At 51.0% G+C, this 24269-nt stretch overlaps 2 protein-coding genes across 2 annotated transcripts; one reads left to right on the top strand and one right to left on the bottom strand.

Annotated features, from left to right (window-relative positions):
• The first annotated feature begins 1797 nt into the window (after positions 1–1797).
• EPX (eosinophil peroxidase) lies at positions 1798–12694 on the top strand. Its single transcript, XM_090290738.1, has 13 exons — positions 1798–1983; positions 2101–2194; positions 2439–2614; positions 2764–2881; positions 2999–3128; positions 4115–4321; positions 5503–5821; positions 7267–7427; positions 7787–8042; positions 8510–8680; positions 10677–10914; positions 11443–11655; positions 11978–12694. Exons 1-12 carry the CDS (start codon positions 1851–1853, stop codon positions 11642–11644), a joined length of 2205 nt encoding a protein of 734 aa, XP_090146864.1. The 5' UTR covers positions 1798–1850; the 3' UTR covers positions 11645–11655; positions 11978–12694.
• A 261-nt stretch (positions 12695–12955) lies between these two features.
• Positions 12956–23739, bottom strand: MKS1 (MKS transition zone complex subunit 1). Its single transcript, XM_090290737.1, has 18 exons — positions 23643–23739; positions 23138–23247; positions 21982–22052; positions 21466–21621; positions 20009–20106; positions 19698–19826; positions 19336–19440; positions 18562–18670; positions 17970–18026; positions 16943–16985; positions 16621–16686; positions 15658–15728; positions 15234–15303; positions 15019–15126; positions 14230–14363; positions 13614–13696; positions 13430–13527; positions 12956–13329 (listed from the first exon to the last, which is right to left on the bottom strand). The coding sequence occupies exons 1-18, from the start codon at positions 23720–23722 to the stop codon at positions 13238–13240; spliced, it is 1680 nt and encodes a 559-aa protein (XP_090146863.1). The 5' UTR covers positions 23723–23739; the 3' UTR covers positions 12956–13237.
• Between the last annotated feature and the right edge of the window lie 530 nt (positions 23740–24269).

Below are 24269 nucleotides of genomic sequence, written 5' to 3'. Positions count from 1 at the left end.
GAAGGGGCGAGGGAAGGGTGGGTGTTGGCATGGAGGGTTGAGGTGGCTGGAGTGTAGGGGCAAGGTCCTGCGGGGCAGGGTGGGCAGCCACAAGCAGACTGAAGGGTCAGGAGTCCAGACGGCAGACCTAGTGTTTCCTTTGGTCTCCTTGCCTGCATCTCTGCCTGCCGTCCTGTCCTGCCCTCCATAGACTGGTTGTATAGGGCCCCTCGGAGGTCCCTTCCTATCTGCTTGCCTCTCATCATCAGCACGCGGAGCAGTCAATGGGCCAAGCCCCTAGAGATCGGCCAACATGGCAGGCGGGGTCTAGAGCCCAGGGTCCTGTCTCAAGCTTGTGCCAGTAACCCGCAGCAGCCCACAGCTGTGACAGACCCTTGCACAACTCGCTATTGCTGAAGAATGAGTCCTTTTGGAGGGCAAGTAGAGCTCACTCAGTTTTTTTGGGGGGGGGTACCCTGGAAGGTGGGCACCCTAGGTCCCACCCTCACTTCCAGCCTTCTGGGGTTACCTGGCTTCCTGAGGTCTAAAAGATCAAGCACATTGGAGGAGCAGGCTACCATTTTTTAACTCTCTCTCTTTCATGGGGTTCATTGTCCCCCTCTCATAGATTTGGAAACTGAGGTCCAGGGAGTGGTAAGTGTGGGCTAAGTGCACTTCTGGCAACTCCACAGTGACTTTCCATCCAGGCCCCCTCGTCACAGGAGAGGGGCCCCTGCTGAAGGTAAGGAGATAAGATCAGGGTCTAGGCCTCCAACTGGAACTTGTGAAAGGGGTTGCTGAAGGGCCTATTTCAAGAGCAACTGTCAGGCCAGGGGTGCTGGTGTAGGGGGAGGGGGCTGTGCAGGGTGTGAGGCTGGGTTTAGGCAGGGCATGGAGGACAGAGGGAGGGAGATGAGAACACTCAGAACAGCCCTGCTGGGCGTCTGCTAAGGAAGCTACGGCCGGCAGAATTGCCTGACAGGAAGTCAGAGTTTACACCTCCTACTCAGTGCACACCTACCACTGCTAAGCACTTAAATTCATGGAGAAGCACCAAGCCCAAGGCCAGTCCTCAGCTTTTCTGGAGGCCTGCTGCCATCGCTCTGCTGGGCGCTTTACTGTGACATCTCACTGTGTCCCCCAGATGGCCCCAGCAGGGAGCCCCTTTAATTTTCAGGCCTTGACTCAAGCATTGCCTCACCCTCTGCTGGCATCTTGGAAAGAGCTGGTAAGGGTAGAGAGGAGGGGCTGAATCACTAATCCTACATCATGAATTCACTCAACAAGCATTTATTGAGCACCTACTGAATGTCAGGCCTTGTGCTGAGGGTAGTTTGGGGAGATACTACAGTAGGACGGACTCAGTTTCTGCCCTGCTGGGGAAGCAGAGGAGTATTTCCAGCCATCTGGCTCAAATCCCACTTTAGAGATGTGGAAATGGAGGTCTGGAGAGGGGACACGACCATACAACTAGTGACTGGTAGGACCAGGCCCAGTCCTCTTCTGAGGCACGCTGTTGCTCCATCATCCAGCAGATATTCACGGAGCAACCTGGGCTCTGAGACAGACATATCAGTGAACTCCTCAGCAAAGAGGATGGGGACGGGGTGAGTGGATGGGAGGGAGGAAGGTCCCCTGTATGGTGAGCTGCAGCGTGGATTGGATTTTTCAGTCTCACGACTCCCCCCAAAATAAAAGAGAAGTTCTAGAGCTCCACCTCAAAGGTGGGGCTTCTGGGGCACAGGGCACCCCTCCCTTACCCTAGGACAGGATATAAAAGTCCCTTCCCAGCTGCTTCCAAAGAAGAGCAGGAGCAGAAAGAGGTCAGCTTGGGGCTCTTCCGGTGAGAGGGAGCAGGAGACTCCACCCGTATGCAAGGTGTGGGTGGCGCTCATCGCCCCACCATGGCTGGGGGTCTCATTGTGGAGATGAAGCTGCTCCTGGCCCTGGCAGGGGTCGTAGCCACACTCGTCCTGGCCCAGCCTTGTGAGGGCACTACCACAGGTAATAGCCCCTTGGACAATTAAAGAGAAGGGCAATGGAGGGAGAAGTCCTTTGGGTCTGGGGTGCAGGGGCAAGGGTTGCCTCTCCTGGACCCTGAATCTCCTTCCTTCTGAGCAGTTTCCCCCAGGACAGTGGAGACGTCGGTCCTTCAGAGCTGCATAAGAGAGGCCAAGTTGCTGGTGGATGCCGCCTACAATCAGACTCAGAGGAGGTGGGCCTGGGTCTGGGGTCTACATGGGTCTGGGAGGGTCGATGAGGGAGAATGGACTCCAATCAAGGCCACCTCACCCATCATCCTGCCCTGGGCACCATGCGGGCAGGGCCATGTTGGTAGAGAGCCTCCCTTCCATCCATCTACCTATTCACACTGTCTCGACTGTACATCACCTGGGATGGGGCTCTGCTGGGTGGGTCTGCTTCCTTTGACCAGCCCTCCCTCCTCCTCTTCTGCGCAGCATCAAGCAGCGCCTTCGCAGTGGCTCTGCCAGCCCCATGGACCTCCTATTCTACTTCAAACAGCCGGTAGCGGCCACCAGGACAGTCGTTCAGGCTGCCGATTATATGCATCTGGCCTTGGGGTTGCTGGAGGAGAAGCTACAACTCCAGGGGTCCAGCTCCTTCAATGTCACTGGTACCGTGCTCCCCATTGAGTCCCCAGGGCTGCCCTAGCCTGGAGTGGAAGGAAGCCAGTGGGGGTGGGGGGGATGTGCAGCCTTGAGAGGGGAGAGGGTGAAGGGTTGGGAGGCACAGAACAGACCTGTCCGCCTGCCCCACCTTCAGATGCGCTAACGGAATCCCAGCTGCGGCTGCTGTCCAAGGCCAGCGGCTGCGCTGTCCAGGCCCAGGACGAGAAGTGCAGTAACCAGTATCGCACCATCACTGGTAGATGCAACAACAAGTGCGTGCCAAGGGATGCGCCTGACCCGGGGGTGCCTCCCTTCCCTCACCCCACCCCCCACTCGCAGTGGTCTCCAGTTCTGGAGCCTTGCTGACCCGAGCCCACCCGCTGCTGCAGGAGGATCCCTTGGCTGGGGGCCTCCAACACTGCCCTGGCTCGCTGGCTGCCCGCTCAGTACGAGGACGGGCTATCGCTCCCCTTCGGCTGGACCCCCGGCAAGAGACGCAATGGCTTCCTCCTCCCTCTGGTGAGTCCGGGTTGAGGACCTGGAGGGTGCTTGATCTCTGTGAAACTTGGGCAGGGGGATGGGGGGCGTTTAAAGCACAGCCCAGAGTCAGCCAAACAGAACTGAAATCCAGGCTCTTCCCCTGGCTGGCTGGGTGACTTCGGGCAAATCATACAGCTGAGTCTCGGTTTGCTTATCTGTAAAACGGCAGTAAAGCCTGCCTCATTGCTGGTATAAATATTAAATAAATATTAAATAAACATCTTTACAGGATATAATCTATTAAGAGTATTTTTTTCTGAAAAAATTAGTGTCAAAGTATCTTGTTAAATACAGGGGTGGGTAAAAGCAGGTTTACAGTTGTAATATAAATAAATAATACAATAATTATTAAATAATGCAAGAATAAACACTCTGCTTCACATACTCACAACTGTAAACCAGCTTTTGTCCACCCCTGTATAAAGGGCTATACATTTTAATCTAGTTATATCTACTGATCTACACTATTTCACATTTATTAATTTATCAACTTTCTATTAATATGTCAATAATCTATCATCTACCTATCTGTCAACATCTATTTATTAATTTTTCTGCCATTGATCTATCCATTCTCTCCATATTTACTATCTGTTACCTAGCAACCAGTCCATGCATCTATCAATCAGTGCTATCATCCAGTTATCCATTAGTTTAGAAATTGATCTATCAATCTGATGTAATAACCTCTCTGGAAGTGCTGGCAGGGTCTGAGCCAGCCAACCTGGCCTCTCCCCTTCTCTTTCCTCCTGGACCCCTCAGGAGTGAGGCCAGAGACCATCCTTTTAGGAATAACAGCACAGAGGAGGAGGGACAAAGTAGGACAGGGGAGGGGAGAGCAGGAGGGGAGGAGAGGCTCTGTTAACTCCAGCAGGGGTGACCTGCTGCCCCGAGTCCCTGGTTGGCTTCAACACTTTTTGGTGTACAGAAGTCCACCCCACAATGCTCACCTGTTTTCCCACCAGGTCCGGGCAGTCTCTAACCAGATCGTGCGCTTCCCCAGAGAGAGGATGGCCTCCGACCAGGGCCGGGCCCTCATGTTCATGCAGTGGGGCCAGTTCATTGACCATGACTTGGACTTCGTCCCTGAGACCCCAGCCAAAGTGGCCTTCACCGCAGGTGTTGACTGTGAGAAGACCTGTGCCCAGCTGCCTCCCTGCTTCCCCATCAAGGTATCCTCAGCCCACCTCCCAGGTCCTGACCTCCATCCCAGGCCAAGAGCTGGGGGTGGGGATCTGGAAGACTTAAATACCATCCTTAAGGAGCTGTCTGGGATGCCGGAGTATCAGACAGAGACAAGACGCACAGCCTGGCATAGACTCCTGCTCTGTGTGTGTTTGAGGGGTGGGGGTGGGGAGGTCTTCCAGAAGATTCAGTGCAGGCTTCATGGAAGGGGAAGCAAGTGAGACTGGCTTTGACCTGACTGATAGGTCTGATCCCAACATGGGAAGCCTCTGGGCTGCTGCTTTTGGGAGCCTTTAGGGTCTCTTAACTGTCACCCTTCTTTCCTTCCTGGGGTGGTCCAAGGGCCCTGAAGCTCCTACCAGCTCCTGGGATTGGGCTTTGAGCAGGGTGCTGTCCTTCAGGCTGAGAGGCAAGAGGGGTGTGGGACACTGGGGAAGAAAAGATGCTGGGGCAAGGGGCGACACACATGCATACACTCACACGCACACACCCTCACACCTTTACTCGCCCTTAATAGACAAGGCGATATCCATGGGCGTGATATGCGTGAGGGCCCTGGCTGGCTCCTCCCTGTTGCAACTTTGCCCATTCTTCAAGCTCTGGTTCAGGGGCACCTCCTCTGGGGAGTCTTCCTGTATCTTCCTATATCACCTTTCACTTTTGGCTTTTAGATCAAGCATAGCAAATGGCAGGTCAATTTAGAGTTACATTCTCTGTGTCTGTTTGTTTTCACCCGAATTGCCCGCTTCCTGCAACCTATACTGGGTTTTGTTGATCTTCATACCTCCGAATCTCCCAACGAAGAAAGGTGCTTAGGAATCATCTGTTGAATTGAATGGAATGAAAGGAGCGAGGGCTTTGTGTCAGGAGAACTAGATTTCAGTCCTTCCTCTCCTGCTAACTTATTGCTACTTCCTGTCTCTGAGCCTCGGCTTCCCCATGAGGAAAATGAGGATCTAAGATTTCATCTATTTCTAACTTTTCATGACTCCATGATACTAAGGATATTCAAACTGACCTGGTGAGTAGAATGAGTCTGGACGAGTCAAGGAGGGCTTCCCAAAAGAGAGGAGTTTCGAGCAAGGTTTTGAAGCAGATGTGGGATAACCAAGAGGCGTGAGCTTGCCCTTTAGGGGCCCCGGTGTCACTGGCTCCTCTTCCACCTCAGATCCCGCCCAATGACCCCCGAATCACGAACCAGCGAGACTGCATCCCCTTCTCCCGCTCGGCAGCCTCATGCCCCCAAAAGAAGAACATCATTCGAAACCAGATCAACGCCCTCACCTCCTTTGTGGACGCCAGCATGGTGTACGGCAGCGAGGTCACCCTCTCCCTGCGCCTCCGCAACCGGACCAACCAGCTGGGACTCATGGCCATCAACACCCGCTTCAGTGACAACGGCCGGGCCCTGCTGCCCTTTGACAACTTGCACGATGACCCCTGCCTCCTCACCAACCGCTCCGCCCGCATCCCCTGCTTCCTGGCAGGTCAGCCTGGGGGAAGCTGGTGTCTTCCTCGGATACAGACAGTCCCTGGGTGCCGGGTTGGGAGGCCATGGTGGGTTGCAGTGGGGGTACCTGTCTTCAGGCCTCAGTATTAGGCACACGGTAGCACAGACCTATGTGTAGTTGCTACAGGATCCATAAGTTGTCCAGGGTCCCTTTGCAAATGCCTCTTTATCTCTCGCAGTGCTGACTGTTAGAAAGGTCCCCCAATTTTGATCCAACATCCACCTGTTGCTCTTCATCAAGTTTCTGGGACTTCAGAAAAGAAGGGGTCTATCTTTCACTCATTAATGGCCTCTTTACTTAGCTTTACTTCCGCCTACACGTTTTTCTTCTCTGGGCTAAATTCCCTGAGGTTTTCAATTCCGCCACCTCTCACCCCCCTGTTGCTAGACACTGTTACCTGGAAGCTTCTTGTGGATGCATAATTTGAACTCTCCTTGGACTCTTTGCCCCCAGCTGCTGGTTATGATAATGGGCATCGTTTCTGATTATTTAGAATACTTAAATATGCCATCTCTAATCCTTACAGCGGCCCTCACTGGAGGTCACTACGATGACCTGCATTTTACAGATGAAAAATGAGGCTCAGGAAAGGTGATTAATGTGCCCCAGAGCACGGAGTTCAGGTGACAGAGTGCACAGTGGGAACTCAAGTCAGGGAAGTGTTCAGGTCTCTGCTCTTTCTGCTATTCCTCTGCTTCTTTGCAGGGGGTTGGTTCCAGCCCCCCTTTCTAAGGACTTTCTTTCTTTCTTTCTTTTTTGCACCTTTGCGAGAAGTCTACTGAAGAATAGATTAAATAACACTTTTTGCAAAAGGGCTTAGTTCAAAGCCTGCAAACAACTGTGCGTCAAATCCACCTTCAGGATTTTACTTTGCTTCCTGGCCTCTAGGAGAGGGTCTGGCTACAGGAAGAGGCTCTGCCCAGCCCTCCCTCTCGCATGACAGCAAGTCCAAAGCTGGGGAGAGACCCAACCTCAGTAGAGAACATGCAGATGGATGTCGTTCACAGGACAGGCAGGCTCATGGTACCCAAGTCAGGGTTCCAAGAGTCATCCAGGTCTCTCCACCAGCTGTGGATCTGGTCACCTTGTGGAGTAGAATCATCAGGCAAAGATTTTCCTGCCCAAGACTGGCAGTTGCCCTGTGCTTTTATTTTCCCACCCCACCCAGACTTGTTCCAGTCACTTAGGGATCTGGGACCCTGCTGTCCTCCCCCTCCTGGCCCGCTGTGTTGGGGAAGAGGTGGCAGTCAGTGAGCAGCCTCTCAGCACAGCCGAGAAGATGAAGATCTAGTGAGGGCCAGGAACACGGCCCCGGTCAGAAAGTCTCACCACCTTCCTCTAGCCCCCAGCATTCCGTCTGCCCTAGCAGATAGACATTTCTCTGGAAGAGTTATGGTGACTCTGAACTTGGGGTTTTCAAGGTGACACTCGATCAAGCGAAACTCCCAAACTGGCAGCCATGCATACCCTCTTTGTGCGAGAGCACAACCGGCTGGCGACCGAGCTGAGACGCCTGAATCCCCAGTGGACTGGAGACAAGTTATACCAGGAGGCTCGGAAGATCGTGGGAGCCATGGTCCAGGTAGGGAGCCCTGGGTCCCAGCATCCACTAGAAGAAAACCTGGCATGAGCAGCAATCTGGAAAAGAGGCTCCCACCCTCCTTAACATCCTCAGGGCTGTGCCTCCAGCAAGTCAGGTCTGAGTGATTGTGTGTGTGCCCCCAGTTCTGCCACTGACTCACTGTGTGACCCTGTCCATGTCATTTAGCTTCGCTGGGCTCCATCAGTCAACGGGAAACTAACACTGCTACATTTGACATGATGACCTTCAAAAAACGAATATGTCTGAGTAGCCCTTCAAAAAGCCAGATGTCTGTCCAAACATAAGGGAGTGGGGTAGGCAGCGGCTAAGGTAATTTTTCCCTACGTCTTCTCTTCTAGATCATCACCTACCGAGACTTTCTGCCCTTGGTTCTGGGCAAGTTCCGGGCCAAGAGAACCCTGGGGCCCTACCGGGGCTATTGCCCCAATGTGGACCCTCGTGTGGCCAATGTCTTTACCCTGGCCTTCCGCTTTGGGCACACCATGCTCCGGCCCTTCATGTTCCGCTTGGACAGCCAGTACCGAGCTTCAGCACCCAACTCACGTGTTCCACTCAGCTCCGCCTTCTTTGCCAGCTGGCGAATTGTGCATGAAGGTGACCAGGTTTTCCAGAGGCAGGTGGGAGTGGGGTTGGGGAGCACACCCTCCCCCAGGTGGGCCAAGCCTACTATCAGCAGGCAATGCTGCTGCTCAGGCCACTGCTAAGCATCTCCCCAGGACAGTGCAAACAAGGCAGGTGCCACCAAGGCCCTCAGTCACAGGCCTCCCATCCCCTCTGAGATTACGGATTTCTAAAAGGGGAGGAGACTGATATCAGACTGGTGGCTTGTGGGCCTGAAAGAAGCTTGCCTTCTACTCCTTTAAGAAGCAGGGGTGACCCCATTCCCTGCCAGCCCCAGCTCTCTTCAGGTCCACCCAGGCCTCTGTTTTCTGAAAGAATCATTATAGAATATAAGTGATTGGCTTACCCAGCTCTGAGCTACTCTGGCATTGTGTGATGGATGAGTCAGGGGCTTCCCAGAAGCTGGTCCAAGCTGTGCTGCTCACATTCCCCGCCACCAGGTGGCATCGACCCCATCCTCCGAGGCCTCATGGCCACCCCTGCCAAGCTGAACCGGCAGGATTCCATGTTAGTGGATGAGCTCCGGGACCGGCTGTTTCAGCAAGTGAGAAGAATTGGGCTGGACCTGGCGGCTCTCAACATGCAACGCAGCCGGGACCACGGCCTCCCAGGTGAGGGGGCTGCCCACCCCTTCTCCCAGGCTTTGCTTGGACCAGGGCTGCTGGTGGTGGTGGTGGGGATGGATTTCAGAGTTTCAGAGGAGGCCCTTGGTGCCTCTTTCCGACGGGGGCTGCCTACAGAGCGCGCTGTGGGTTCAGAGGCGTGCAGGAACAAGGCTGATGCAGCAGAGCATTTTCGGGGCCACTTTTTGCTGCCCTGCTACATCTTTGTCAGTTGCAGGGTCTCCAGATTTACGTTCATGACAGGACCAGGATTTGGGCACGGGAGATAAACAAAGGTGATCAGGATTTTCCATGCAGAGAGAAACAGATGTGAAAGGCAGGGAAGAAATGCTCAATACCCCAGCACCTTGGCAAGTTCAAAGAGAATAGGTTCAAATTCCAGGGACAGAGAAACTGGCCTCTGGCTCTAAGTGGAGGAAGGCAGAGCGTGAGAGGCAGGGAACAAGTGGAGTAAAATTAAGCTTACCTTGGCTGGTTGGTGAGGACATGGAAAGCTTTTCTCCAGGAAAGAAGACAAATTAGGCACTTTGCTAGGAATGTTCATGGACATTTAATCCTTCCAGTGGCCACAGACATTTTTATAAGAAAGGAAATAAGCTCGGAGACATCCAGTAATTTGCCCAACGCCACACAACTAAGAAGTAGTAAAATTTGAATCAAATTCAGAATTTCTCCTTCCTTCCCCTGTTCAATCAACAATGTTAGGGGAAGGCTTTGGCCATGGTCTTGCTTCTCTCTCCCTCTCCCCACCTTCTACTTTCCTGCTCATATACAACCTGCAGTGCCATTTGCCTCACCTAATCTTTGTGAAAGAACAGCATGGAGGGAATTTCTACTGCACCTAACTGGCAGGCACGCAGGAACCAGTTTCTTTCCTTCATTACACGTGGATGGTCCTGACAGCTAGAGAACTGTGGGCGCCCCCTGCTGGAGACCTGAGATTGCTAGCCACTCAAGTCGCCACACAGATTCTGTTCCCCCAATACCTGTTCCCTGAAAGCTGTCCCAGAAATGTTTTCCTGATCCTACCTCTTACAGCCCATCCTAATCCCTTCCAAAGTCCAACACCAAATGCCGAATTGGAAGACCTGGTTTGAACTCCACTTAATAGTAAAGTGACCTTGGAAAAAGTCACGGTTGCTTAAGCTCAACAACTCTCTGCTGATTAAACAGGAATTACAAAGGTGTTGAGAGATAGATACTCATGCGACAGAGCTCCTAATGGTAAAACGTGATACGGTTTTCCTTTGTTCAGCTGGGGGGTGGTGTTTGTGAGTTGTAGTTCAAGGGATGATGCTGGGCTAGTGTTCCTTCAGGTTATGGGAAAGCCAACTCTTAGACTGATGGCCTGATCCTGCCATGAGAGGCTGAGAGCTGAGAATTCAGCATGGCTCATCTCTGGAGGTTTCTGAGTAGATGAAAACATTTAAAAACAGCTTTGTTGGATGTAATTAACATCTAAAATTTACCCATAGAAAGTATATAATTCAATGACTTTAGTATAGAGTTGTGCCTCAGTCACCATATGTAGTATCAGAACATTTTTATCAGAATGTTTTCATCACTCACAAAAGAAACCATGTAATAAGTCAATCCCCATTCCCACCCCCGGCCCCTGACAACCATTAATTTATTTTCTGTCTCTACATATTTGCTATTCTGGACCTTTATATAATGGAATCAAACAACATGTGGTCTTTTTCTGAGTAAACCTTATCATTTCTTGTTCACTCCCTTATTTCTTCATTCATTCATTCTACAAACCTGATTGACAGTGTCTTGTGTTCTGGGTACTGTCTTAAGTGTTATGTACTCAAAGTATGGTTGTCCATTGCTTTTGGTCTTTGGTTCAGGGACGTGTCTGCCCGCAGGCTCTTGTTCTGCCCAATACGGCCACAGAGCTCTCAGAAGTGTGGAGAGAAGCAGAAGGTAATGGGAAGACAGCAGGGTTAAGACTGAAACTGTTTCTGCCCCTTCCTCACAGGGTACAATGCCTGGCGGCGCTTCTGTGGGCTCTCCCAGCCCAAGAATCTGGCACAGCTTGGCCGAGTGCTGAAAAATCAGGCTTTAGCAAGGAAGTTCCTGAATGTGTACGGGACACCTGACAACATTGACATCTGGATTGGGGCCATTGCAGAGCCGCTTTTGCCAGGGGCCCGAGTGGGGCCTCTTCTGGCTTGTCTTTTTGAGAACCAGTTCAGAAGAGCCCGAAATGGAGACAGGTAAGTGACCCAACCCTAAAGAAACTAGCCCCAGAGCAGGAAAGAAAAGCACTAGCATTTAAAGGCTCCAGGGTCACAAGATCTGAGACTGGGAGGCACCAGGAGAGCCTGGTCAGAGGGAGACCATCGGCCCAAGAAGGCTGGTGTCACCTGTGCTGGAGGCACTTCTGACCCAGGGGAGGGACTTCTCAGCCTCTCTATTCCAGGCTCAAGGATCCTGGAAAACATTGGCAGAAAGGGCTAAATCTGCTTTCCCTCCAATAAGCTTTTGGTTTAAGACCTGACTTCTTGTTTGTGTTTGGCCTTTACCTTGGTTCAAATACAGCCCTGGCCACTTAAATTACTGTGCATTTAATGCTGGGCGATTTACTGGACCACGGAACCGATTTCTTTACTTATAAAATGGGAATAATAGCTCTTTTGCAGGAATTTCATGAAAATTGAATGATGTACCTGGCACACAACAGGTGCTCATTATCTGTTAATTCCTCCTCAACCTTCACGCGCACCTCTCGACTGTCTTGGAAGGTTCTGGTGGCAGAAGAAGGGTGTTTTCACCAAGAAACAGCGCAAGGCCCTGAGGCGGATTTCCTTATCTCGAATTGTGTGTGACAACACTGGTATCACCACTGTTTCGAGGGACATCTTCAGGGCCAACATCTACCCCCGGGGCTTCGTGAAATGCAGCTGCATCCCCAGGTTGAACCTGTCAGCCTGGCGAGGCAAATGAGGCTTCTGCAGGTAAGGGGAGGCGCTCCCCCAGGAGCCCTGGGCTGGGTCAGGTCCTGACTTCCTTCCCCAGAAGGGACAGCTGAGTCCTCTTAGGCCTCTAAACTGGGACGACAGGACTTGTCACTAAGGACAGGGTACTCATTCCTAGTGGCTTCCCAGTATGCTAGCTTCTGGGCTGATAGTTAATCCCACCAGGGGCCAAGAACTTTGGGGCAGGGGGTGAGGTTAGGAAGGATCCAGCAGCCTTAGCTGAGTCATCAACACCCTGAAACAGCTTCGCTTCTGGATGTCCAGCAAGTTTCTCACTTGTCCACTTCCGCTGCTTCCACAGGACCCCACCCCGAGGCTCCCACCTTGGGCACAGGGAACCCGGGGAAGACCCCAAGTTCACCTTTTCCCCCTGGAGCAACCATATCCTGCTGATGCTTTTGCTGGCTACAGCTAAGAGCTGGATCTCTGGCTGGGAGTGATCGCTAGGGTGCCCAGCAGCAAAGAACCCACCCGCCTTGGGAGCCAAGCAAAGAGATCTTGAGGCCTCTGCCAGAAGTTACCGGGAAGGTTTCCAGCCACTTTCTTACAATATATTTCCCAGCCCATCCCCAACCTCTGCCCATGACTGGGAGACTATACAGTCCTAGCCTCCAGCCACCCCATGATCCTCCTCGGGAGCCTGCAGGCTAGGCAGCATGCTCTGCTTCTGCCAATAAAGCTCTGCTGAGGGCAGGAGCCGGTTTCTGTGTTGGGCTGGGGAGGGTGCGGCCTCGGTGCCATGCTTTGTTGCAAATGTTTAAGAGGACTGCTGGGAAAGCACAGCTGGCACTAACCTCTAAGCCTCACCTGGGGGCTGAGTTAAGAGAATCAAAAGAAACACTCTGGGGTAGGAAAAGGCAACAAAAAGGGGAAGGGCAACAGCACCAGGGGCCCTGACATTAAGGGGAAGGCCTCAGCCACACCAGCGACCTGAGCAGAGAAATAACCAACAGAACATCAGTCAGTAGAAAAAGCTTTTATGTATAAAAAACACAATAAAAGATACTACCCAGCTTGCAGAAAGGACTGGGCACTGCCTGCAGCCTTCATTTGCTCCAGAAATAATTGTATCTCAAACGAAACGAGCCTCAAGCAGTAGAACGAGGCTACCCTGGAGAGAAGAGGCTGAGGCCCCTGGGCAGGGGCGGGGGTGCAGGGCGGGGAGGAGGACGTAAGGTCTCTCACTTCCGCCTTCCTTGAGACCCTGCTTGTAGGGGGTTGCGGAGGAGGCACCTGCAGCCACTGCCACTGAGCCTGTGAGATGAGCCAGAAGAGAGGCTGTGCTGAGGACAGAACTAACGACGGGGTTATCCCAGACCAGTCTCAAACCAAAAAATGTCTTGTGCTGCCCACTTGCAGTGGCTGAAATACGGATATGGGGGCCACAGGGCCTCTGGCTTTACTGCCACAGGGCAGGGAGAAGACCTGCAGACCAGGCAGAGTGGCTGGCCTGGGGACCTTCTCGGCAGGTTCCTACTAAGAAAGATGAGGTGGTGGGAGAGCACAGGCCTTAGCTCTCCCCCGCCGTGTCCCCTTGCACAGAGGACAGAGCAGCAGCAAGCTAGGAGACCACGGTTCCCGAGGGGCTCACTAGGTCCTGGGGAAGGCTCTCTCGGGCCTCCTGCATGCGGCGCCGGGCACGACGGAAGGCCTCTGTGATGGAGTCAAACACAGGAGTCAGCTGCCATGGTGTGGGGAGGAACGTGGCCCAGGCTGACCCTGGGTGGCCAGCTGGGGGTATGGGGGAACCTACCCAGCACATTGTGAATGGAACTCTGCTGGCTAAATCCTTCCAGACGGTCCAGCACGCTGCGCATCCTTTTCCGGAGAGAACTCGACTCCATGAAGGCCCTGCAGGGGAGTGTGCCACAAGGCCAAGGCTACTCTCCAGCTCCCAGGTATAAGGAGCCCCGAGGCACAGGGCCAGGGTCACTTACCTGGACTGCTGCAGACAGTGCAAGCGGAAGGTGACACTGCCTGTGGTCTCTGTACGGAACCCAAAGCGGCTCAGACGCTCCCCCTGGGGCATAGAGTTAGACAGCATCAGGTCTCTGCCGTCTCTGGACCCCAGGCACCATGCTGGCCTAGCTCCCACTCCTATTCTCATTCTTTGGGAAAACAGTTCTATTGGGGAAACCTCATTCCAGTACCCAGGCTCCATCACCTCAAAGCTAACCCTGGGCTCCTAACCTTACAGGAGGGAGCATTCCAACCTCATTGAGAATAGGCAGTCTTACAAGCTTCCTGCTGACCGTCCCCACCTCTGGCTATCAAGGCCTCCGTGATGGGCTGGAAGGAGGGGCGGGTTATTTCGATGGGAACCAAGGGAAATGTCAGGTATACAATTTTCCAGAGACCTGCTAGGAGAGCAGCATAGGTATTTGTATCTGGTTCAAAATGTACCTATGACTTCCAGCTTCAGCAACCAGAAGGAAAGGGCTAAGCAATGAAGCAATGGACAATTAAGGGGCCTTAACCCAGATCCCACCTTCTACAGATGAGATAGGAACACACGTTCCCAGTGCGAACTCTCCCCCCAGAGACAGAAATCACCTTGAAGGTCCCTGGTATCCGCACATAGGAGAGGTCCTCCAGTTCCAGGGAACCCCCAATGAAAAACCTCCTCAGCTCAGACACTGTGCCAAGCTCCACAGGTCTCCAGGTGGAGACTGTCACGGTGTGGGAGCCTGTGCAGGAAAAGGAAAATGAGGCCAGGGCCAGAAAGGCCATGTGGTCCCTTGCTGACTCCCCAGCAATGACACTGGCCTAGTCACCACTACAACACCTGTTCTGCTGAGAGTCTGACTTCTGGTAAAGATTATCATGGTAGTAGTTTAGGGCACATGTTTGGAAATTAATCAGACATAACTTCAAATCTCAGCTCTGCCCGTTATTACCTGTGTACCCAGGTTAATAATCATAACCTCCCTGAGGCTCAGTCTCATCTCGTGAAATGGAAATGACAACAACTACACCTCACAGAGTAGTTGGGAGAACTGAGGAGAAGCACTTAGCACAATGCCAGGCACACAGTCAAGGAAAGTGGCTGTTGTTTCAAAATGCACTTTGCCAGGAGCTTCTCCCTCTCGGCTGCAGGTCAAACCAGAGGAGCGTGGACACGCAGGCCGCTCGACTTCACAGAGTTAGCTGGAGTTTCACTTGGTTGTCGCTAAGAAAGGGGGGTATTCCTCAACAGGAGCAAGAACTCTTGCGAGTGAAACACCTCCAATTCCGCACTATCGCTCCTCCTCACTGTAAGAAGCTGAATCTTTGGGAAGCGTTAGTCTTGGTCCTAGGAGCCAGGGCATGTGGGCCACAGGAAGGGTGGGGACAGCAGGTCACCTGGGCTGGCAGGCAGCACCACAGCCCCATAGCCTTCCACGCGGAACCGCTGCCAGAAGTCCAGGGAGAGGACTTTGCAGTAGAGCACAGGCCACTCCGGGAGAGCCTCTGGGAACGAGAGACAGAGAGGCAGCTAGGTCACAGGAGGCCTTCGCCAGGACGGGGCACTGCCTGAGGAGACCCCCGGCCTGGGCTCCATCCACTGAGCTACTCACCAGCTGATTCATCCTCATGGAGGAAGGAGGCCTCAAATGTGAATGGATAGGAGAAGTAGGCTACCTTGTCCTAAAAAAGAGGAGTGTCATTTTATACTCAGTGGCATGGGGTAGGCAAGGCCTCACCTGAAATTTATTCTCCCCGTGGTCAACGACAAGGTCATCTTAACAAGGGGGACAAAAAAGCACCCCAGGTAGGAAATAAAAGGCTGAGGCAAAGGGAGACCCAATTACCAGCTGCTCCCATTTCCACACAAACAGCGAGAACCGCGGGACCAAGCAGCCCCGAAGAGCCCGCACAGGAGGGCTGACCCAATTCTGGAATCTGCCTCAAGGGCGTGGCGGTCGGCCTGATAAATCTTCAGATGCCACCCCAGGATCAGAGTCCTGTTCCCTTCCAGGTACCCAGTCTCGTTTTCCATACCATTCCCAGGGCCTTGGTGGCGCAGGTCTGCGTTATTCCTGAGAGCTGCTGGAGTGCTGGGCTTGACCAGTCTGAAAGCCAAAGACAATATATTGGAAGTTTACCCGGGAGGAGGGCAAGTCGCTGAGAAAAAGACAGAGTTCCTTCATGCATTCCTTCACACAATCAATCATTCATTTAACATTCACTGAGTGGCTATGCAGTGCTATGGCCAGGCATTGGGGACATCTTGATGACCAGGTAAAAAAGACCCCTGTCTTTCATGGACCCAACATTCCAGTCGGGGGGAGCCTGGCAAACCAACAAGAGGTGATCAGGTCGTGAACGATGCTATGCTAAGACTAAAGCAGGGTAGAGGAACTGAATGACCTGGAGTCTCTTTTCAACTGAGTGGTGAGCGAAGACCTGTCAGAGGTGACACTTAGGCTGAGACCAGTCACACAGAGATACAACAGAAAGGTTTCAGACACAGGAAACGGTCCTGAAAAGGCCCAGCCGGGCTTCAATCCCCGGTCGGGGCACATAGGAGAAGACAACCAATCGATGTTTCTCCCTGCCCCTTCCTCTCTCTCTAAAAGCAATGAAAAAATGTCCTCAGGTGAGGATTAAAAAGAAAAAAAAAACTATTTACAAAGGCCTAGCCTTGGCTACTTGAATAGTTTAAGATTAACAGAAGGTGAGGAATCTGCCAAAGAGGCTGACGACCCTCCAACGAGAGAGAAGAGAGAAGCATGGAGCCGGAAGCCAAGAGAAGAGTTTCACTGAGAAGCGAGCCTTGTCAGAGACGTTAAGTCAGGTGAAAGCAGAGAAGGCACCACAGGATTGGACAACTTGAAAGTGATCGACAGCCTTGAGAAGAACAATGACAGTTTCTGTGCAGGCACCGGGAAGGAAGCCTGACCAAAGGCCTGTAGGAAACTCTGAGAATGGGTATAAGAAAAGAGACTTACAAATATTACTTACTAGTAGTTGGTAACTCCACAAAGAAGTGGACGTATAGATTGTCATACTCGTAGCCTTGGGCTGAAACTAAGAAAACAGAAACCTGTTTTCAGCTTCTTCTCCTACCATCCTTGGCACCCACCCAGTCCTAAAGGGTCCATACTCTTCTGGAAGAAAGTCCCTCAAGGGCAAGGAACTCTCTTGTGTTTCCAGAAAACACCCGTGGCTGAGTTTTCCAAGTACTGCAGACAACCCAAGGCCTCCATGGAGGCTGGGTGGATTACTTCTCACCATTGGAGCACCTGATGAAGCTTAAGAGATCTCTGTCTGGCAAGACACTTACCCACCTCTCCATTTACAAAGAGCCGGAAGGCACCTGGGACAGTCTACAGTAGAGAGAAGTGGGACGGGTCAGAGGGAATCAGCACTTCTCCAGCCTGTCCACAAACCCCCCGAAGACCTGACACTGGATGTCAGCTCCAGACGCGTCCCTAACGCATTTCCGCCTCACCCTGCCGCTTCATAGATCTGTTTCCTAAAATACCTAAATTTTTTAATGTAGAAAAAGAAAGTACATAACTTAAGTGGCGGGGAGGGCAACACAGTATGGGAAATTTAGAAGACCGGCTGAGGGAAACCGTAACAGCTGTCCTTCCGTGTGTGCTGGGGGGCTGGGGACCCCCGCTCCCTTTATATGGCTGAGGTTGAGCAACTAGAAAGTTTCCCATTTCAGTTATTTGTGTAGCCACCTTATGTCACTTTTTAACACTGACCATCTGTTGCTAATGCAATGTCAAAATAATGAAAGTTAACTTTGTAAAGAGGGAGAGGGAGACCAGTGGCTAATTCTATCCTTGTTCCCAGATCTAGAAACGGAACACGACATAAAACAACTGACCTAAACTGCTTTGTTTTATTTTTAAAGAGCCAAACTTTTTAACAAACAGAAATGACACCCCTTCCCTCTCTCTGGGCCCCCAAGAAAAATAGCCACATGAAGTGAGGAAGTCATTTTTCATCTTTATACTTATTTTTAAATTAATTATAAAGTAATACTGAGTACATTACCACTGAAAAAAATTCAAAACTATGTAAGTTTAGAGAATAAAAAGTAAACATCCTTGACATATCGCTCTCAACAGCCAGTATTCATCTACATGTGTGTACCCTTTAAGGCCTTTCTCCATGTATTAACAGTTCTATATCAAGATGCAATGTTTTAAAGCATTAACAAGGACTATCCTCTTTATGCTGCTTTTTCCTCCTTTGACAGAGTATGTGCCTTTAAGAGAGACGCTATGACAGCCACAGTCAGTGTGCGCTGGCTGGACCCAGCTCACAGTGCTGTGGGAAGCCAGGTAGGTACTCACCATCTCAAAGTCGGTGCCCACGAGGCTGCTGAGATACTCCTTGTGCCGGCCATAGAGCTGAGGAAGAAAACCAAACCAAAACCCAAGATGTGACCCAAGTCAGACCAGGGTTCAGTTCTGAATGGGAGACAAAAAGCGATAAAGGGAAACGCCATGGAGAACTAGAGACCTAAGCATCCCAGCCACTGACATTTTAAAGTGAAGCTCAGAGGCTACGGACCAAATCCTGGCTCTCACGCATGCAAGCTACATGACCGTGGGCAGACTGCTTAGCTCCTCAGTCTCAGTTTCCCCATTTGTAAATGGTAGTAATAAAAGCATTGCCCTCAAAGAGCTGTACGGTCTCCAGGAAATAAGTATGTGAAACACACAGCCCATCACATGGGAAGTGCTCAAAGAATTGCTTGTTATGATCATGATGATGTTCTGATATGATCAAAAGCTTGGGTCGAGTGTGTCAGCAATGCTTCCTAAGTGAGGAGAGAGCCACTAGCAGCAGCCCTTGCAACTGCTGGCATCAACCGCGGACGAGGTCTCAGCCCCAGGACACCGCGCCTCACCCCGCTGGTACTTGGAATGAGTGAGCTCTTACATCCTTGAACACACGCTGTTCCCGCTCCTCCTCCTCCGGCTGCGCGAGGGAGGACACATTGTCAATTGTATACTTCCACAGCTCCTGCTTCTCCCCCTCGGTCTCAATTCTGTAAGGTCAAGGCCACAGAGGGACCAACTCTAATAACCAGAGATGGGGCCTTCCAGGTCCAGCCCAGGGATGAGCTATCACTGGCTGTACACCTCACTGAGGGCGTATGATGACGACGAGGGCCGGGATGATGACCGGCAGAGAGAAACGAAATGATAAAGCCAGGGCGCCAGACTAGGCTCAGGGAGTGTGGGTTCTGGGCCCATTTCTGCCTCGAAGTCATGGTGAAACCTAAAGCATGACATCCCTGGCACCCAGTTCTCTCACCTAAGAAACGGACAGGAGAGTCTAAGTAATTTCTGTTTTACAGTTCTGTTATTTCAGGATACAGAGATAAAGAACTATTAGCCCAGGAAAAAAAAAAAAAAAAAAACCTGGCTGAGTTCATCTCATGCTGTGCCGGTTAGCACCTATAGTCAGCAGTACAGAGAATTATTTTCATTTAACTATACAGTTAAAGTTATCACTTTCAAATTGTTGTAGTTATACATATTCTGAGACCAGGATTCCCAGTATCCAAGGGATCAATGAGTCAGAATAGAACATGAACCACTAGTTCATGAAGAGACGAAGGGCTTTCTGCACGTCTCCCCAACCAGGGGCACGGAGTGAGGCCAAGGGGAGAAATGCCAGCCTCTCCCACCCGCTGCCTTCTCTCCTCACCTGTAGGGCCCTTTGAGACCAGTGAAGTCAGGTTTTACTGCGATCACACCATTGCTGTCCACCTTCAGAGTACAGAGGACATGTTCATAATTCTTATAGCCAAGCCTAGAAACCAGGAAATCAACAAGGTTCAGGATCACTGGTCCCACATCCAGGGAAAGAGGAAGAGGTAGTCCGACCACGTCAGGGGAGAGGTAAGAGGCTGTTGTGAGAATTATCACATAAAAGATTTCTTCTGAGAACAACTAAGAAAAAGAAAAAAAGAAAAAGTCTCTCCCTCCCATATACCCCAGGATGACTACAACAGGTAGGTGATCGTTAGTGAGAGGGGACTGAGCTGGGCAGTGAGAAGCTTCACTCACTTTCCATAGGGCCCCAGGTCTGCCATGATATACATTGTCTGAAGAGGGGTGTTGATGACATGGTTATTCCTGACGAATTCTTCCGAGGGTTCCCAGGTGACAATTCGTGACTTGAGGATGCCGCCCTCCCTGGGAGACACCACAAGAAGGGTCACTTCCCTGGTACCCCCTGAAGAGCCTGAAGGAGGAGCACAGGGGAGCATGCCCAGGTGGAGGTCTACTGCAGAATGGAAAGTGCCAGTCGGTGGACATACTGAGGACAATGGCATGGAAGGACCACAAAGGCCCCCAAGCAGGCCCCATGCACTCACATCCCTCGCCTGTCCTGCCGTCGCCGCCTGACATTCGCCATTCGCTCGACCAAGAATGATGGCACCTCCTTGGATGCTGTGGTCATTTTCTGACAGTGCTGGGAAAAGAGAGCAGCCTTGTGTACCCCAGTTGGTCAGAGCCACAAGGGACCAAGTACCCCAAGGGAAATCTTCCTTCTGAAGCCTCATCCAGGATCCGAACTGAACATTATACCTCACAAGATACATGCGAATGGTGGGGGATAGTGGCACAAACAAGCCAGAGAAGATTCCTACCGCGCCTTGGTTTGCCCTGAGGTTTTAGCAGCATATGAACCTTCAGAAATGACTTTATTTATGCTAATGTTAAAACAGCTGCAATTTCTGAGCACACACCAGCAAAGAGTTGGGTGAGTTTGCCTGGTAGATGTTGACCTTAACTAGGCAGTTGGAGGATGCCAACTGGGATACAAGTATTCTGCGGAAAATACCCACATGGGAACTAAGCACTAACTGTAATTCTATTCACTTTTCCAAAATGGACAAACTCAAATTGTATACAATACCAACCTATAGCTTTCTGAAAAAGCATCAATATTTCAAAAACATTCACTTAACAACGGTTCCTTGTAGAGATCTACAAGGTTATAGACAAAAATTAGAAAATAGTAGTTCTATCCTTCCTCAAGTAGTTTAAAATCTCACTGAGAAAACAGACCGTATCAGGCAGTGACTGAAGAAAATGTTAAACAAGTACCCCAGGGCACTCTGGGATAACCGAGGCAAACTGAGGACATAAGCCATTGGCTGTGCTGGATTCCTCTTCAAACCCATGCATGCAGAGCTTTGGCTGAATCCCCTGGTAAGTTTTATCTAGATCAGTGATTTTCAACCAATGTGCTGCAAGAATTTTTAAAACATGCAACACCTGACTATTTAGTTAAGGGCACTGACCTTTTTTCCCTTAGATTGTCAAATAAAAAAATGACGCTAGCCAACACAACAATAGCCATCCAGTATGAATGAATCAAAATTATACCTACAGTTTTTGTCAGATCGGCAAAAAATATATTTTTTGGTGTGCTGCAGAATTTTAGTAATTAGCTGATGTGTGCCACGAGCTGAAAAAGGTTGAAAATTGCTGATCTAGGTGGTTCTGGGCTCCACCCACCAGCCTTATTTCATGATGCATGGAGGAAGTCAAGCAAGTGGCTGATTCTCTGGGCTTGCAGCCTGTAAGCCTATCCTCGGAGACCCTGCCAGCTCCTCCAGGCCCTCCAGCAGGCGAAGAAGGGATGGAGCCACACCACCTGTAGACTGTGCCCACACTGCTCCAGCTTGGCTGCCAGCAGCACAAGGCAGTTCCTTAATAGTCACCCCTTAATAGGCTCCTGATTTAACACCCAGAACTCAGTGAGGCCAGAAAGCTCAGGGAGGCAAAGGAGAAGGTAGCTATGGGACCTTGGAAAGAGTAATACCTCCTCCAAGTTGGTGTATCTGTCGGAGTCAGTGTAGGTAAAGATTCGTCGGTTCTTCCTTCTACCTGACTCCTCCAGCTTTAGGATCTCTTGATGGTACAGATGATCCAAAGGGCTCTGACAGGCTGCTTCATTTTGGTACAGATCTACTTCAAACTGAGATCATAAGGAAAGAGAGATCTATTGAGATTATGTCAAACTTTTGTTCCTATAACTGTTTAATTAAAGCAGTTCTACAGAGCTGATACAATCCAACAAGTTTTCAGAGCCAATTCTCATTTATCTAATCTAATGGAGTAACAGCTCTGCTGTTACTGATGGCATGTGGCCCAGAGGTGAAAAGTGCCTCACCCAGGATCATAAAACTGGGTAATAGCAGTCACTATGCTACACCACGCCCACTACAAGTTTTCTGGAAATCAGTTTGTCAGTCTATCAAGAATCTTTCCCTGCCACCAGGCAGGTGGAGGTGGACTAAGTGGAGGTAGACTGAGCAGACTAGTGACACTAGCTCACCTGGCTAAAGAGCTTCTCCTGCCATCCAATCAAGACCTCCTCCTCTTCATCTTCATCTGGGCGATGTCCACCTCCAAAGACAACAGGGTGAGTCAAAGGTTTGAGCAAAACCAGCACCACTTCTGGCTCTGTGGTTAGTTATAATCAAAGTCCCTGCTCTTACATTTGCCACAATACCAGCTGGAGCTCAGTTGGAGCACTCATTCTATACAAAGGTTTGGAGAGGCTGTGGGTGTGCAGAAGCCAGGATTAAGACCCAAGAAGTCTTAACCACTTCTCTAATTTGAGTAAAAGGAAGACATGCCTTGTAGGAATCATTTAGTCTAATTCAATGTCAGTAGCTGAAACTTAGATATAGGCTGAACAGCTCTTCCTCAATCCCAATTGCCTACATTTGCTTAAAAGGAACCCTGGCATGCTTATCTTTACGATTCCTGAAGCCATATATCTAGAATCACAAACACTGTAACCTGAGGACCAAGAATCAGGAGAGAAGAGGAAAGGCAAACAAATGATTATATAAAAAGACAAATCTAATACACTCCTGTCCTTTACAGAGACACATGCTTCACAACCCACCAGCTCACACTCGTGCCCAGGACTATTTTTTAACAGAAAGAAAAGCAGAGTGACTGGTGGCCTAACACAGGCACACTGCCCTCTCTTCCTCACTCTTCTGCCTTCCCAGATAAGGAAAACTGCAAGGGCACAGTTGATGTTAATATGCACATTTTCCAAGCAGACCCCAATTTTTAAATCGCTTTAAGAAGTGTTTACATGTATAGTTAGAATGTGGAACATACTTTCTCTCAGAAAAAAAAATGCCACAAATGAAATTTACATTGCCAGGAAAATTTAGAACATCGAAAGTATGGTATTTGTTATTTTCACTACGTTTAACCACAATTGAGATCAGTATCTTGATGGCTGGGCTCGTTCTTGTTCAATTTCCATACACAACATAATACAGCAGTTAATATTGCTTAATCCAGCCCTGGCTTCAGCATTTACCAGCCATGTGACCTTGGGCAAGGAACCCAACCTCTCCATGCCTTTTCTCAGACTACAGCCCTGGGTCTATTCTGTTTTAAGAGGTAACTACCACCCTAGGGCCTCCCCAGATACCCAGGGGGACACATCACCACCATCCACCCACTGGCAGTTGGGTGAGGCCTAAAAGTGGCCAAGTCTATGAGGTCCTTCCCGCGCTGGGCAGCAGGCTGGTAATGGAGGAAGTTGCTTGATGTGATTCTTTGCAAGTGGACTCTGTCAGGAAAAGAGAAGCCCAAAACACTCGTTAGAAGACGCACAGCCAGGAGATGAACACCAAGCAAAGATGGGGGGGGAAACATGATACCACGATGTGCGGGGTGCATGCAACTGAGGGGTGGCGAGTGGGGCGCGGGATCCGAAGGGGGGGGGAGTGAGGGTGAGGGAGTAGACTGGGGACGCAGGGCTCCGAGGAACTGGGAGGGCTTGTGTGGGTTTGGCAGCTGTGAGTGGAGAGGGTGCAGGGTAGTAGTGGGGAGGCAGAGGGAGACCGCAGAGGCGGTGAACAAGATTGTAAGCGGAAGTGGGGGCCGCCGAACACTGAGACGTGAAGTTCAGGCTCGAATTATCTGAGAGCATAAAAGCACGGGGCTCTGGGACGATGCGACTACCGGAGGCGCAAGTTGCGCACGGGGTCCTGGGAGCGATACACAGCTTCCCCGGTGTCAGTGTTCCAGGAGGTCTCCGCCATGACAGCTGCAACGCGCTGCGACTGCGCCGGAAAGCGCGCCGCTCCCAGTTCCCCTGGCAACGGTGACGCTAGGTTCGGGAGGTGTCTGAGCAGCGGCGAGCGCATCCTCGGTTCCCAGCGCAGCAGCCGCCAGCCAGTGGAGTCCCAGCCAAGGTCAAGCGTCTAGGAGCCCTCGTGCTGGGATCCCGCGGGATCACTAAGTATCACAAGTGAAAACAAAGCTCACGCACACCCAAGGCCGACTCGATGCACTTTACAAATGAGGAAACTAAGGCAGAGCCATTGGCCCTTTTCATACAGATTCAGACGTGGTGATGGGGACCAGACCCAGATTCCCTGATTCCCTACCACTGCTTTTGCCACCACACCAACTTGACTTCCCCGGAATGCTCGGTACTTTGGCCTGAAAATCGGTGCACGTGGCTCACAGAATGTTCCCATTCTTCCCAAAGGAGTCAGGGAAGGTGATGGCACTCACACAAATATGAAAATATATTCTTGGAAGAAAAATAAAAAAAGGTCGAAGATTAATTAATCCTTGTATTCA

This window comes from Furipterus horrens, unplaced genomic scaffold (assembly GCF_987537825.1).
Source record: "Furipterus horrens unplaced genomic scaffold, mFurHor1.1.pri manual_scaffold_11, whole genome shotgun sequence".
Taxonomy (NCBI): domain Eukaryota; kingdom Metazoa; phylum Chordata; class Mammalia; order Chiroptera; family Furipteridae; genus Furipterus; species Furipterus horrens.
This window is presented reverse-complemented; position numbering and strand designations above follow the sequence as displayed.